Source organism: Coffea eugenioides, chromosome 3 (assembly GCF_003713205.1).
Source record: "Coffea eugenioides isolate CCC68of chromosome 3, Ceug_1.0, whole genome shotgun sequence".
Lineage (NCBI taxonomy): Eukaryota > Viridiplantae > Streptophyta > Magnoliopsida > Gentianales > Rubiaceae > Coffea > Coffea eugenioides.
The window spans coordinates 3,393,452-3,404,338 of record NC_040037.1 but is presented as its reverse complement, the minus strand read 5'-3'; the positions used below and the strand labels follow the sequence as shown (position 1 = coordinate 3,404,338).

Here is a 10,887-nt window from a genome sequence, read left to right as displayed (position 1 = left end):
ATTTCGACTAAACTTTTGCATCTTATCTAAAGTTACACAGACCATCATAACCATGCTTTGGAATTCTGTGGGGTGTGCAGGTTATATGGAGTCCTCAGGATGAAAATGAGCCAATCACTACAACAAAAATGGCTTTTCTTGACACGTGTATAAGGACACTTGTTGGTTTGTGTCATTATAGCACTTCTATCATGACATTTGTTATCAAATCAATAATATATACTTTAATTTTTTTTAATTTTATCTGATATAAAAATAATAATGTGTCTTTAGATTCCCTATCATGACACTTGAGAAAATGTGAGATACACCAAAAAAATTAAAACATAAAACGATGTCGTTTGATTTTGGCGGAAGATTCCTTTGCCAAAACACTTAGTGAAATCTCAAAATTTCATTTTGCCGGCCAGCAAAATTTTGGCTCTTCTCATCTCTCTCGGCAAACTATCTCTCAAAGCTCTCTGCCAAAATTTTCCTTTCCCCACAAAGTTTTTTCTGCTGAATCTCTCCGCAATCAAACTACCTTTGCTTCCCTATTAAAGGTATGTAATTGCATGGTTACTTTTTGCCCTAAATTGTACAATTTTCTGATTTCCTGCTCCTGCTCTGTAAACCAACTGATGTGAAAATAATTAACTCCTGTAAGCTGCAATAAGATTCTGTGGTATGCTAGTTCAAGTTCGATACTGATTTTTCTTCTAAAAGTTGCTTCATTCTCAATCTTGTTTTCATGATTTTCTGTTTCGGCTGACAGGTAAGAACTATATATTAGTTGGCATGGTTCACAAGCCCAATTAATTATAATAGATGCAGAGCTAATCAAAGAATTACTAACCAACAGAGAAGGCGCTTACCAGAAAATGGATATGGAAGGCATTGCAAAGAAATTATCAAATTAATAGGTGAGCCGCTTATAACAAATGAGGGGAAAAAATGGGCAAAAGTACACAAACTGGCTAACCACTCATTCCTTGCAGAGAGCCTAAAGGTAAGCCTTCTTCTATGTTAATCACATCACGAGTCAAGAATAAGAAAGTTCGTTGTCCCATATATGAAAATGGGAAGTGAATTTGGCATATAATATTGCTCGAGTAATTCCCTATACATGATTTGCTTCTCATAAGAATAACCTTTTGCACAGAGCAAGGTACCAGAAATGATTGCTAGTGTCGAGGCGTTGCTGGAAAGCAAAGGTATCAGCTCTCGTCTTATGCCAAAAAAGCTCCTCTTGCCCCCTGCCCTGTACCCCGGCTTCTCCCACATAAGTGACCACTACCCTTTATACTGGATTTGTTGTCCATAACCTGTTCGATAAAATGTCAACCTTCTTTCCTTTGGTACTGATATTAATTTACTCAATAATATATAAACTAATAGAATTATTGTAATTAAGATGCTTTATCCTCTTTCATATCTGTGAGCGCATTTGATGTGTTTCTGTTGCTTTGACATATGCTTGTTTATTGCTGATCTCTTTCTTCAGTCTGTAATTAAGAAGAAGTATGGCCAAGATGCAACAAATGTTGGTGATGAGGGTGACATTGCTCTAATATCCAGGTTAGTTCATGGCATTTTGCTAATATGCTTCCTGTTCATTGTTCAATTCGGTTGTCATATATTTTACAACTTTGTGACTTTGACATTTCAGGAGAACAAGGAAGGTCTTGAATTGCTTAAAACAGCTATTGCTAAAGCTGGTTACACTGGTAAAGTAAGTATTGGAATGGATGTTTATACTGGTTACACTGTTCTTGAATGCTATGGGTATATGTTTTGCTGGTGAAAATGGAGCAGATGTCAAAGGCGGATGTTTGTATGGAAGCAGGCTGCATCCAAGCTTAGGGGTGTACAAGTTTTTACTTACACAGAGCTTGAGATTGCAACAAACAAATTTAGTGCAGCAAATGTGATAGGAAATGGAGGGTATGGGGTAGTGTATAGAGGGATTTTGAGTGATGGCACTGTGGCTGCAATTAAGATGTTGCACAGAGAAGGGAAACAATGAGGAACGTGCCTTTCGGTTAGAGGTTAGTGGACTTCATTTATTGCTAGTTTTCATATTATCCAATTTTTTAAGCTACATAAGCTTGTCAATTAAACTCATCTGTACACTCAATTGAAGATTTTTTTTTGTTTTTTGGTATTTTCCCCTCTTTGGCTAAATACATTGGGGAATAAAGGGAAGTGGTGAGTGAGAATGGAAGTGAGATATTTGCCTAAAAAATTAATGGTACTTCTGGCATTGGTCCAGCCATTGCTTTCTTGAACATCCTAATTGAACTTATTTGATGGGTGCTTGTCTGTGGTATGGTTTATTTCAACAAGTCTGTATTGAAATCAGTTTGAAGAGTTTGAAATTGCTGCAGGTTGTGATTGGGATGGATGTGGCTGCTTCTGAGTTTTATGGTAAAGACAAGACTTATGATCTAAACTTCAAAGAAGAGGTATTGCTTTTTCACATTTTCTCCCCAGATTGTTATGTCAAACGTTCGAATTCATTGCTAAGCCAAAGGATAAAATTACATCTAGATTCATAAATTCTAGTCTTCTAAAGGGGGGTAATTTCAATCATGACATCTATCTTTTTGGTCATTCTTCTTCTTTATTTAGTATGTTTGCTGCTTTAGTAGTATGTTTGGTGATAGCAAGTAGAAATTTCAGTGCAATGATGGCAACTGGATCAGTGTGTTATTCCAAAACCTTTTGATATACAAGAAAATATAACTTGCGTTATCACATTTGCTTTTGCCAGTTAAGTTTTGCAAACCTGCTTGGTACCAAAATTTGGCTATTCAGCAATCAAGTTTATTTCGAATGAAATGAATCCTGTTTGGTATCGTTACTTTACATTAGAACGTAATTGCTAGGTGTTGATATCTTTAATTTATTTTTTTATTTCTGGTCTTTCTTTGCAGAATAATGATGGCTCACAAAAGATATCAGGTTATGACTGAAGGCTCTCATTTCATTGGAAAGTTTGGAAGCTACTGCAAGTTCTTTCTACTTGCTAGGGATGAGAATATTTTAGTTTGTGCACAAGAGAATCTTTTAAGTTTGTGCACATGAGAATCTTTCAAGTTTGTATTTGTTAGGGATTTGTTATGTTAGTACTTGTTACTGACTTTTAGTTCAACAAATTATATTTGAGTATTGACTTTTGCTTTTAGATTACTATATGCATTCTGTTCTTTGGGATAATTTTACAAGTCCTTTGGGTTTCTGATTGACGGAATGTATAGCAGGGAGCACTACCTGCAGGTTGCTTCTATATCAAAAAAAAAAAGATAAAAAAAACTCCTGGCAGTTAAAAGTGTCAGCATAGAATTCGATATTCTAATGTTGTACTATACCTATCCTGACACTTTCAATTATCAAGAAAAGGGATTTTTGTTGGCAGATGGGATGTTATAACAGCATAGTTTTCCTGACATGTTGAATAGGTATGAGTCTATCCCCACATTGGAAGGGACAACACTCGCCCTAGGTGTGAGGATAGATAAAGTGTCAGGTTAGATTATCTATACTGACACTTTTAAATGCCGTTAAAGGCCATTTTTGTTGTAGTGAATGTCAGAGAAGCAGATGAAGGAGAAGTTCCCCTTGTTAAGGCCTATTGACGATGTATTGAACGTTCGCAGAAATCCTTCACACATGATCAAGATAAATAGATGCGGGACATGCAATTGTATCTCCATTGATCAGTCAACCAGGGAAAAAGACAATCATCAATTTAACGTCGTTTCAAAAGGGAATTTTTCACTCAAATGACTCTTAAAACGAAAATTTCTTTAGAAAAAGATGCGAGCAAAAGATAACACCATGGTATATCTTAACTCGATTACATGTTTAAAAAGTTCTGCATGGAACAAAATATAGTCTTTGCGTCGTCTTACTGAATTTTTTTCTCCTCGTGTTGAAGATGATTATGCTTCTATTTTTACACAAGCATGTTTTAATTTTGGGCAAATTACACTTTACCCCCTATGGTATAGCTAATTTTTACATAACCTCCCTATAATTTTAAAAGCTATATATAACCCCATCATATTTTGGATTAAAGCGTCAAAGTAACGAAAATGATCATCTGTAACGAAACCTATAAAAATATCAAAATTACGCTTATTTAAAAATTAAAATGGTTGAAGTGGCTAAAATATATAAATATAATATGTATGACACGCTAACCTCGTATGGTTTTATATTTTGTTATATAATCCCTTATGGTTTAGTACTTTACCATATAATCCCTTTATGATTTTCAATATATATACATAATTTCTTGTAGTTAATAAATAATTTTCAACTTTACATAAGGGTATTTAGTTGACTCTGTTATGGATTGTAAATTCCGTCACTTTGACACTTTAATTCAAATCATGATGGGATTATGTATAGCTTTTGAAATCATAAGAAGTTATGTAAAATAATACTAAACAAAGAGGGATAAAGTGTAATTTGCCCTTTAATTTTTGATACATCCATGATATATATAATTTTGACAATGTGATTAGGTTTTATGTTGTAATCAAGATGAAAGAAGAAGAAAGAGAGTGTCAAGAAATTTTCCACACTTTTACCTGCCACTTTTACTACACTAGTACAAGAAAGATCCTCTTGTCTTCCCGCATGCACCTTCCCTATCGAAGCTATTAGTATCGATAGATCAAGAAAGGTTTCGAAATAACCATCCAAAATTACTGTATAACCATGCAAAATGAAACGTTTATTTGATTTGATTTTTGAGTATACTATTACTATATAACTTGATTGATTTGAGTCACAAAAGAAATATCTTTTTCTTTTCATTCTTTTATCCAAACCTAACTTCTTAACAAGTATTATTGATGGGGTAAAGGAGAAAAGATAGGATAAGATGTGGGTTGCATGTCACTTGTTACACAAGAGTGCTTATCTCTTTCGTAGGAAATGTGGTAATTGTAAAATTGTTATAGCGATCGGGCCCAATTTTTGAATCTATATATTGATATTTTAGAGAACTTATCAATTTGATTTTCCCAATTTAGAGAGAATAGAAAACCCACTATCATTTGGATAAACACAAAATTCCCACACTTCTCATCTTGTTGGAATTTCTTTACACTTCTCATCTTGTGAGTTGTGACTAGTAACGAAACACAACCCACACATACCCTCCTTCAAAAGCAATTAATTATATTGCTTTATTACTACAACTACAACACCAATCAAAAAAAAAATCTGAAAATTTGTAGAGAAACAAATCCAATTAAAACATAAAGCTCAAGAGTTATATGCAATGAGTATTCAAATTTATTTCACCAATTAAATTCCATATGAAAAGCCACAAAATAAAAAGGACTAAATTTCATTTTGAACCCTTAATTTACAGATTTTTTTCATGTTAGTCCTTAAACTTCGTTTTGAACACTTTGTCTTTTTATCCATTCATTTTTAATACTTTTTTTTTTTTTTTTTGTGTCCCGACTCTAAAGTATAAAATCCATCCTACCTAATTGTAAAAACTAAGGAAACAATTTACATGTGATGCTCAATATTATGGCAATCACGGCCACTTCTTGTGAGTGTTGTTAAAGAAATTATGGTGAGTGTTGTTTATTAACTGTTTGTTGGTTGTTTTAATAGATTGGATTATCAAGAGAGATCGCTAATACCCTGCAAAGAAATCTTCGAAACATTGCTCTTAATTACGACAGACAAACGCAGACAGCTTGGATGGTTTGAATAGGATACTAAGAGGTTTTGTTTTGTCCCTCGAACTCTATAGTAATATGTTAAATTTTTGGTCGACGTATCATTTTGACCTTGCATCCTCAATTTAAGCTCTTGCAGTCGTCCCAAAGGTGGAGATCTTCAGAAGAGTTTCACTGTGGTACATATATATATTTAGCCTAGTAAAATTGCAATAAAATGATCCCAAGATATGAATTTATGAAAAGAAAAGTAATTCATTAGTACTCGTAACTAATCTAGTTGCCATTTTGTAGGTGGCAATCCTTCTGAAGCTTCAAGCACGGTGTTTTGTTTCTTTAAAACTTCCTGCCATAAAAGACTCTGACTGCATGAAAAAGGCATTGCAATATTTGTGCTCAATCACAATTAGACAAAACGAGGTACATAGTCATAATGCACCTTCTCTTTGATTCCTTCCATAATATCTATTTGTGTTACAAGTTTATCTACTAGAATCCTGATCATTAGATGAGATTTGGGCTGCTTCACGACATATCAAGTTTTCAACACTCATATACAATTCTCATAGCAATTGTACTAAGCTCTTTCAAAATTTTAAAAATTACACCTACCTCCCTTGTCCAACTAAAATGACAACATTAAATTTACTATTTTAAAACTCCCTTGTTGGGTTTACATACTGAAAGAATGAGAATTATCATAATTTTTTCTTTTCCTTTTCTATTCTTTTTCCTCTTTTTTCATATTTTGCAGGTAAAACTAAAGAACTATAGACTATAAGTACTTACTCTAGTCGCTATCGTTACCGGATGTTGAAGTTGTGATCTTTTTTCTTTTTTTTTGACAACTTTGAATGTGATCCAATGTTTTTTTTCGTTCTTTTTTTTTCTTTGTATCAAAAGCAATAATAACTTGAAAAGAAACCGTTTAAAACTGCTACTAAACTATGATAGTTTCAACAAATTAAAAATCCACAAACTCAAGATTCATTTGGATTGAAAAATTTGACAAAGGATTTGAAATCCACACAAATTGCTTTAGCTGTTTAGATTGTTTAAAAAACATTTGGAATTGTAATTCACCAATTATTTAAATACATTTTAGACACTAGAATAGTTAGCAATTTACAAATCTAAATGTCTTCTAAATAATATAAGCAGTTAGAGGAATTTGAAAGGATTTTAAATCTTTAATCAAATCCCTCAATCCAAACATAGGACAAAAGAATTATGACAATACTTTCTTGTCCGACTTAGAAGGAATATGTATTACAAGTAAAACACCATATAGTAGTATCATAGTGATAAAACTACTGTAATAATTGCTTATTAAATAATAAATATAGATATTGAAAACTTGATGCTTGCTCTTCATATTTTTCCTATAAATCTCACAATTGTTTATGAAAGTAATAAAAACCTTGTAAATTGTGAGCATTTTAGGGTGTTCATTTAAATTTTTGACCCAATCTAAGATTTGGTTACCAAAAGTGTCAAATGTACCTCAAGAGATCTCAATGAAATTGTCACAAACTTTAGGGGAGGTTTATGAAATTATCCCGAAAAAAAAAAAAAGAAACACTATCAATGTAACGCGATTACTAGATTAATTTTGAAAACCCGGGAAGCAAACTGGTAGGGTGGGAACACGCGATTACTAGATTAATCATCGTAAACTCCTTGGCGTACCAGAAAAAACCTTTTTGTTAGTGCCATGATAATATCCTTGGCATTATTGTTGGGTAATATTACTTCAATATTAGCACAATCAGGTGGAGCTATGGGTGGCAGTGTTGATTATTTTCATCTTCATCAAGTGGAGGTTCTGGTTATTACAGTTATGATATCACTAACGATTATTATGGGACCAGCCGGAATGCGTCTGCCATATCTGGGAATGATAATCAGGGTGGCGATGTGGTTTTCAAGTACTTACGTACGAGAAACCATACTTCCAATAGTCAGCAGCCAAAGAGAAGTGTCCTTGTTGCCTCTGCAGCCAAAGTTGATTATAATCGTGATAATAGTGTTTGGTCTGCTGTTTCTCTACATTGAAACAGACCAACGGCGAAACAGCATTCTCATGCTTCAGATTTATTTAAACGATTCTTATTGCTTATCCAATTTACTTCTTAAAAGGTTTTGTGTTATTTGTGAGAGTTCTTCAAGGCCAAAAAAAAAAAAAAAAAGATAAAGAGAATTCTGAATTCTAAGGTTGCTACTTCTGTTTAATAGATTGGATTATCTGGAGAAGCCAGTAATCTGCAAAAGAATCTCCAAAGTATTGCCGCCTCCACGAACACAAGTACCTTGGCCGGCTTGAATACTATACTGCGAGGTATTATTTTCAACTCCCTAGCTCCGATCTTTTGGCATTTGCAACTGACCAGCGTAATTTCCACCCAATTTCATCCACAGAGATGAATGCTGTTTATTCGCTAAGAAGAGTACCTTAACTGTTATAAAGGAATTATCCTGCTTACAACTTCATGTCTATCTTTGGCTGCAGAGACAAGAAGGGCACTTCTCTTTGGTGCTGACTATTGGAAGTATGGTTTCTCGTATGTAAGTGCTTGAAAAAAAAAAAAAAACAAGAGAGCAAATATTATGGATGAATTGGTACAATCAACAGCATATAAATCAGTTGAAAGGATATTTTATTTAGGAATTTGTAAAGAGTGCCCGTCTGGCTTATTAAACTGTTAATCTTGCAGGTGGACCAAAAGTTTGTCGATGCCGATGCGGAAAATCGTTTCCAAGAACTTTCAATTCGAGAAAGAACAAAAGTTGATTTTGAATCTGTCGTCAATGTCAATAATGCCAAATATCAAGTTCCTGTCGTTCCTGCAGAGTTTGAAGATCTTGGCCAAAAATTTATTGTGGTGCACGTTCACCCTAAAACGCTTTTTTTTTCTTGAATTTGTCCATTGTGAAGGCTCTTCCAATTTACTCAATTCCCTTGCATCAATCAAAGTTCCTTATTTTTTGTGACCTCAAGTCAATTGGGAAGCTATACTTTCTTGAAAAAACAAGAAAATCTTCCTAAATATTCTAATTTGTTTCTAGCTATAGCATGATTCATTTTATACAAGAAAGCAACTGCTCTGCGAATTGTTGCTTTATCTCTTTGCGTATACCTTCATTCTTCAGGTAACTATCCTTCTGGGTCTTCAAGGATCCCTTAAACTTCCGGTCATAGAGGACGATCAGAGCATGAAGGAGGCATTGGAATATATATGAGGTCAATAGAAATCAGAGAACGAGAGGTAATAATGAAGAAGCTTTGCAAGCAATTGCGTTTTATAAATTCAAGTTTCACTAGTTATAACGTTGCCCTTTTCTTTTTTTCTTTTTATTTTAAAAAAAAATAGAATGTGCCGGTGCTATGGAGTCCGCAGGATCAATAATGTGGGTCGGGTGGGGCTTAAACCAACGTCCAAAAAGAGTACAAGAATGGGCCAGGCTCACTTCCCGTTAGTCAGCCTAGAATTCACCTTGGGGAGGGACTGATCCAACTCTTCAACACTTTGTGGAAAATTCGCCAGCTAATTGATCGAGAATGGAATGCAGATAGTGCAATTTATACTTCTGTTAAATCTAATGATTTTTCAGATTAGACATATCTGTGAGATTGTAACGTATTTTATGTATTTTTTATTAGTAATGAATCTTTTTTTATTGAACAAATAGTGTTGGACAATTTTTAATTAATTTATTAATAACATTGAATTCTATTTTAACCGGAATAAAAAAAGTGTAATGGTAAGGAAGATAGGAATTAGTTTCGATTCGTTAAGCGGTAAACTGGGCCTCTTGCAGACTTTCATCTGGGCTGCCAAGAATGGCCCCTAAAAACTATTCAAGACAATTTTCTTTTTCTTTTTTTTTTTGACAAAAATTTTCTCTTTTTTTTTTTTTTGGTTAACCTATTTAGACAATTAATGTATATTTCACAAACATGATGTATATATTCATACTATTCATTTGTACATCATCATCTCCAGAAACGTGATACTTCTATAACACTCGGCTGAGTGTTTTACCTGGAGAGGAATTAGTATTTTGTTACTGTTTCAATCATATGATGGGAAGCAAGAAATGCATAGTAGCATTTTATTGTTTTTCTGTTTGCATAAATGGTAGCATTTGTCATAATGAAAATCAATTCTCAACGTTTGATTCTGTCGTTAATCTAAGTTAAAAATGTACCTAAAGCCATTGTTAAATGCTAGTGTTAGGAATGATAAGCACCCACTATAGTTTAGAAGAAGCCCAATTGGCCAAGAAGAGGAATGGATTTGAAGGTGTCAGGATTAGTGATTGTACTTGGTGCAGGATGCTTTTTCTCGTATCATGTTTTCTGGTGCCGAATTCAACAAGGGAAGGTTGATCTGCCCCCAAACACCTTTTGATGCAAAGCAATAAAGGAATCCATCTACCTTTCATTATCATACTTGCCACTTTTGATGTCCTCTTTCACCCTTCACGGCTCTGAATGCTATGTTGCTAATACAATGTTTCTAGGAAACTAAAGAAAAGAAAAAAAGTATACCTAATGATCACATTCTTACTGTTGGTTGTGAATCAAGAAAGCAACAATGTAGGACAATCACAGAAATTGGAATCTCTCCTCTCTCAGCCTTACAACACAAACAAAAAGTTTTTTGAGTTAGAAATTGACATATTCCTAAACATGGCTTTGGGCAAGAATATTGTAGCAATTGATCAGCAACTTTTTTTGGTGGAAGAACCAATTTCGTGGTAATCATTCAGTTAACTATTGAAGTGCTTTTGGTGCTGCTGACTTTTCTTGTTAGCACTCTTAATGGTTTTGCCTTCAGGGTCAATGAAAATCCGTCGTTCACAAATTAGTTTTGTCAAGACAAACTTCATTCAAAATTAAAATGGCCCTTCACCAGAAGTTAGGGCAACTTGACTGTTCAGATTTTCATGAATCATGACTACAATCTACCGTAGCTTGGACCATATGAAAGTATATTGATCAAGCCATACTTCAATAGCTTAAGGCAAATGGTTTGGATGTTGGACCACATTTTACGCTATTCATTTCGCATCATATGCCACAATTGGTCAGAATAAGGCACTAGGCTGCATGCAGCTTGATCCTTACGTTCAGATATCAAAGATTCAAAGGAAGGAATTTAGGGATGGTCCTCACAAAGGAACAAAATGCAAG

General features: G+C 34.0%; 1 protein-coding gene across 2 annotated transcripts; it reads left to right on the top strand.

Moving 5' to 3' along the window:
* The first annotated feature begins 754 nt into the window (after positions 1 to 754).
* On the top strand, positions 755 to 3,159 carry LOC113765735 (probable LRR receptor-like serine/threonine-protein kinase At4g30520). 2 transcript variants are annotated; one of them, XR_003467771.1, is made up of 6 exons: positions 755 to 988; positions 1,142 to 1,193; positions 1,484 to 1,557; positions 1,649 to 1,711; positions 2,367 to 2,444; positions 2,916 to 3,159. XR_003467771.1 is itself a non-coding variant. In XM_027309979.1 (5 exons), exons 1-3 carry the CDS (start codon positions 1,430 to 1,432, stop codon positions 2,003 to 2,005), a joined length of 402 nt encoding a protein of 133 aa, XP_027165780.1. In that variant the 5' UTR covers positions 1,206 to 1,429; the 3' UTR covers positions 2,006 to 2,027; positions 2,367 to 2,444; positions 2,916 to 3,159. The 2 variants fall into 2 exon arrangements, 1 of the variants encoding a protein (XP_027165780.1); XM_027309979.1 differs by lacking the exons at positions 755 to 988; positions 1,142 to 1,193 and adding an exon at positions 1,795 to 2,027 and having other exon boundaries at positions 1,206 to 1,557.
* Positions 3,160 to 10,887: the final 7,728 nt, after the last annotated feature.